General features: G+C 41.9%; 2 protein-coding genes across 2 annotated transcripts in view; one reads left to right on the top strand and one right to left on the bottom strand.

The window, feature by feature from the left end:
* LOC122258974 (protein argonaute-2) overlaps positions 1-4,291 on the bottom strand; it is a 123,690-nt gene that overhangs the window by 1,567 nt on the left and 117,832 nt on the right. The window lies entirely within an intron of this gene.
* The window catches only part of LOC122258973 (growth hormone secretagogue receptor type 1-like), a gene marked incomplete at its 5' end in the record, with an annotated part of 71,267 nt that continues 67,993 nt past the window's right edge, over positions 1,018-4,291 (top strand). Inside the window, 1 exon segment of the mRNA XM_086531636.1 lies at positions 1,018-1,910. Within this exon segment, the coding sequence (XP_086387762.1) occupies positions 1,352-1,910 (559 nt within the window).

Below are 4,291 nucleotides of genomic sequence, written 5' to 3'. Positions count from 1 at the left end.
ATGGAATTACAATCATTACCATCATAATCATCACTGGTATAAGTCGTAGTACCAATAGTAGTATTACAATCGATATTATTTTGATTATTATTTTCGCCCTTTTTATCAGTAGTTTTATTATCATTTCTATTTTCATTGCTATGATAATGATAATGATAAAGATAATGATAATATGAACAAGAACAAGGTAAGGAAAAGAACAACAGTAGTGATAACAGCAATGCTGATAATGATGACAACTATAATAATGATAATTATAACAATGATAATGGTAATGCAAATAACGAGCATGATACCAATACTGAAAACTATAACAGGGAGGCGCTACAATTCACCCCATTGCTGCATAATAATAATGGTTCTCAATTTAGCTTTCCTATTATACGATTAGCCTGGGGAAGAAATAATCATGGAGGAACGCATGTCTGAGCCTTGATAAGTAATTGTGACAGCTTTGTAGGATATCACAAACCGATATGCTGCCAAAGATTATATATATCAATGATTATTTTATATAGCTATATTTTCATTGACACCATAGTATATAAATGACCTATCCAATATCATTGATGATACAGGGATATGGATGTTCCTCAGTATGTCATTTGTTCCCTCTAACTGTTTGCTTCTAAGATTGCTTCCCCCTTCTCTCTCTCTCTCTCTCTCTCTCTCTCTCTCTCTCTTTCTCTCTCCTTTGTGTGTGTGTATGTGTGTGTGTGTGTGGGAGAGAGAGAGAGAGAGAGAGAGAGAGAGAGAGAGAGAGAGAGAGAGAATATGTGTGTGTGTATGTGTGCTTGTACATATATGTGTATTAAGATGAAATCACAAGGAGGTTTACTCTGAAGGGTCTCCTGATTACAATCACTGCATATTCATAAGGCAAATAGCTGATGCAATAATTTCAGATGACATTTTTGTTGTAATACACTTATTGCAAAAATAAAGAACTGTCTACTAAGAGCAGCGCGTCTTTGCAATTCGCACAGTGTTTTTTATTACCATTTTTTATTTTTTCAGATCCGTTCGTGGACGTGTCTCTCACGCAAATAATCCAGTACATCAGATTTAATTACACGAGAGCAAATTCAGTGCTTGGAATGGAATCCATTGCAAACATGTCATGAAGGAAAAGATTCCATTTTGAAAAGGGAAAAAAATAGAGAAAAAATAAAATTCACGTTAATGAAAGTTTCGTTGGACAAAATGGTCAGTTATTGAATTCTTAATAAGGCAGGGAATTATTAAACATAGCTAGATAAAATCAATGCCCTGCTATGTCATGAAATGTCTTCTTAAACAAGAAAATTAAATATTGTGTTGAGTAGCTAAAGAAAGATCTTTACTGGCGAAGATGGCCCATGACATGCACCGAGAGACAGTGAGCGGCTACAGACCGGCTGAGACAGTTATCTTTACTCCCGGTAGCTCTTCCTTCGCTGTCTTGGATACGACCTCTCAAGATCCGTTCCCTTATTACCGCAAGACCTCGCCTTACCCCCCGTCACCGCCACCCACGGTCGCTCCATCCTCCGTGAGCTTTTCCTCGGCAACGGCGACGAAGGCAGTCGCAGCGATGACGGAGTTTATCTATAATGCGACTGACGATGCTAACTTTACGTCCATCGATGGCGCTTACAGCAACCAGACGGCCTCTCCCGATTCCCCTGTGTTTCCCGAGTACATCCGTATCGTGTCCACGATCTTCTGTAGCATTGTCCTCTTCGTCGGCGTGGTCGGCAATGTCTTAGTTCCTGTTGTAATCCTCAAGAACAGGGACATGAGGAATTCCACCAACTACTTCCTCATCAACCTGAGTCTGGCCGATCTCTTGGTGTTGCTGATCTGCCTCCCGTCCGTGCTGGTAGAGCTCCACTCTCCTCCCGACGTCTGGGTCCTTGGCTACAGCATGTGTAAGTACTGCTATATCACAATGCACTGAGTTTACATGTTTGCTTGTGTTGCATGGCCTGCACCAATTTCTCCCGAACTACATATTTAATATCTTCCTGAGACCATCACGGTAAAATATAAGAAGCGGCTGGATTATTAGTTGGGGTTGTAAGTCAGTAAGTATGTCTGCAGGTAAAGGAAAGAAATAAACAGACAGATATATATAGATAGAAATACATATAAATATATAGATAATTTAATTTTTAGAAAGGTAAGTGTGTGCCTGTGTGTGTGTTTCCCTACGACTCATAGTGAAGATGCACCTTTTCCCTTTGTGTTCAATCCTAGGTATACTTCTCTGCCAAGCCTATTGCCCTTATACTCCTCCCCACTGCGTCCCTCCACCTGGTCGCCCCCACCTTCTCAGCGCAGACAGAGCTACTCCCATCATCATCTGTCCCACACCATCGTTTCCTACTTTATCTTACTTTTGTTTTGTCACTCCCAGGCCTCCACGCACCTATTTGTTTTCAGCCCCGACTCTTTTCATCATCCCAGCTTCATATTTTTATTCTTGTCACGCAATAACCCACTACACATTTTTGTGTTGCTCCACCGTGTCTGTACCATCATCATTTTTTCTGTTGCTATTCATCCATCCTTCTGCACTGTTGATTCCCAAAATATGGGTTGGCTCATTCTCTCTAGCTTCTTTTCACCAGATATCACACTGAAGTCTACATCTTCATAGTTGTTTAACCATACATTTTGTCTTTTCCCTACTGATCATTAAGACATGTACTCACCCGCCCTCACCCTTTCGCAGATCAAAGTCATCTACGAAAAGCACCCATCCACCCACCCGCCCACACCCTTTCGCAGATCAAAGTCATCTACGAAAAGCACCCACCCACCCACCCGCCCTCAGCCTTTCGCAGATCAAAGTCATCTACGAAAAGCACCCATCCACCCACCCGCCCACACCCTTTCGCAGATCAAAGTCATCTACGAAAAGCACCCGCCCACCCACCCGCCCACACCCTTTCTCAGATAAAAGTCATCTACGAAAAGCACCCACCCACCCACCCGCCCTCAGCCTTTCGCAGATCAAAGTCATCTACGAAAAGCACCCGCCCACCCACCCGCCCACACCCTTTCTCAGATAAAAGTCATCTACGAAAAGCACCCACCCACCCACCCGCCCTCAGCCTTTCGCAGATCAAAGTCATCTACGAAAAGCACCCACCCACCCACCCGCCCTCAGCCTTTCGCAGATCAAAGTCATCTACGAAAAGCACCCCCACCCGCAGCCGCCCTCAGCCTTTCGCAGATCAAAGTCATCTACGAAAAGCACCCACCCACCCACCCGCCCTCAGCCTTTCGCAGATCAAAGTCATCTACGAAAAGCACCCACCCACCCACCCGCCCTCAGCCTTTCGCAGATCAAAGTCATCTACGAAAAGCACCCACCCACCCACCCGCCCTCAGCCTTTCGCAGATCAAAGTCATCTACGAAAAGCAGATTGTTGTTCTTATCCCTGTCATCAATACAAACTGAGTTTCATGTACGATCACCCTATCTGATTTTAATTGCACTGATGAGAAATTCAATTCCTTGGTAGTTTTTAGATATTGGCGTATTCCATTCCTAAAGGACGCGCGAACTAAAATTTGTCTCATTCCGGAAAGAGGCGCATACTAGATTTAGTACATGGCCTTTCATTTAGTCTGTTTGCTTTTTAGTGTATTATACTGGTCTGTATTGATGGGTGATGATATCATGAGTCATACTATATATATACGTATACACACACACACACACACACACACACACACACACACACACACACACACACACACACACACACACACACATATATGTATATATTATATATATATATATATATATATATATATATATATATATATATATATATATATATATTTGGGAATTTGCCTGAAGTGGGTCATGGTCACAGAATGGTTGAATCCACCGCTCAGTGTTTTCTATTGTGATTGCCATTCTTCATATCCCTTAATATCTACCGTGAGTTGCTATATATTTTTCTTACTTAAAAATGAACACAAGTATCCCCTCCATCTCTTTTAGATATCTCTTTGATTCCTCTATATTAGTCAAGATATTTCCATCTACATTTTGACCATGCCTACATTTCTCATATCTGCTCTCTTATAGATGTTTTTTTCTGTCCTACTCTCTGTTCAGCCTTCCTCTCATTGTCCTGGTTTAATGTCCTTTTCCACATCTTTAATCTCTTTGATTTCCTCTTTTTTCATACTTCTCGTTCCACCACCATGGCTCCTTTCCATCCTTTCTCCTTTCTCCGTTTTTACACTCCCGGTGTGCCTCTTTTATGAGAGCAGTCACGAACAAATACTG

Source organism: Penaeus japonicus, unplaced genomic scaffold (genome assembly GCF_977035675.1).
Source record: "Penaeus japonicus unplaced genomic scaffold, GWHDUDI00000001_assembly GWHDUDI00000003, whole genome shotgun sequence".
Lineage (NCBI taxonomy): Eukaryota > Metazoa > Arthropoda > Malacostraca > Decapoda > Penaeidae > Penaeus > Penaeus japonicus.
The sequence above is the reverse complement of the archived record's forward strand: the minus strand, read 5'-3'. Positions and strand labels throughout refer to the sequence as shown.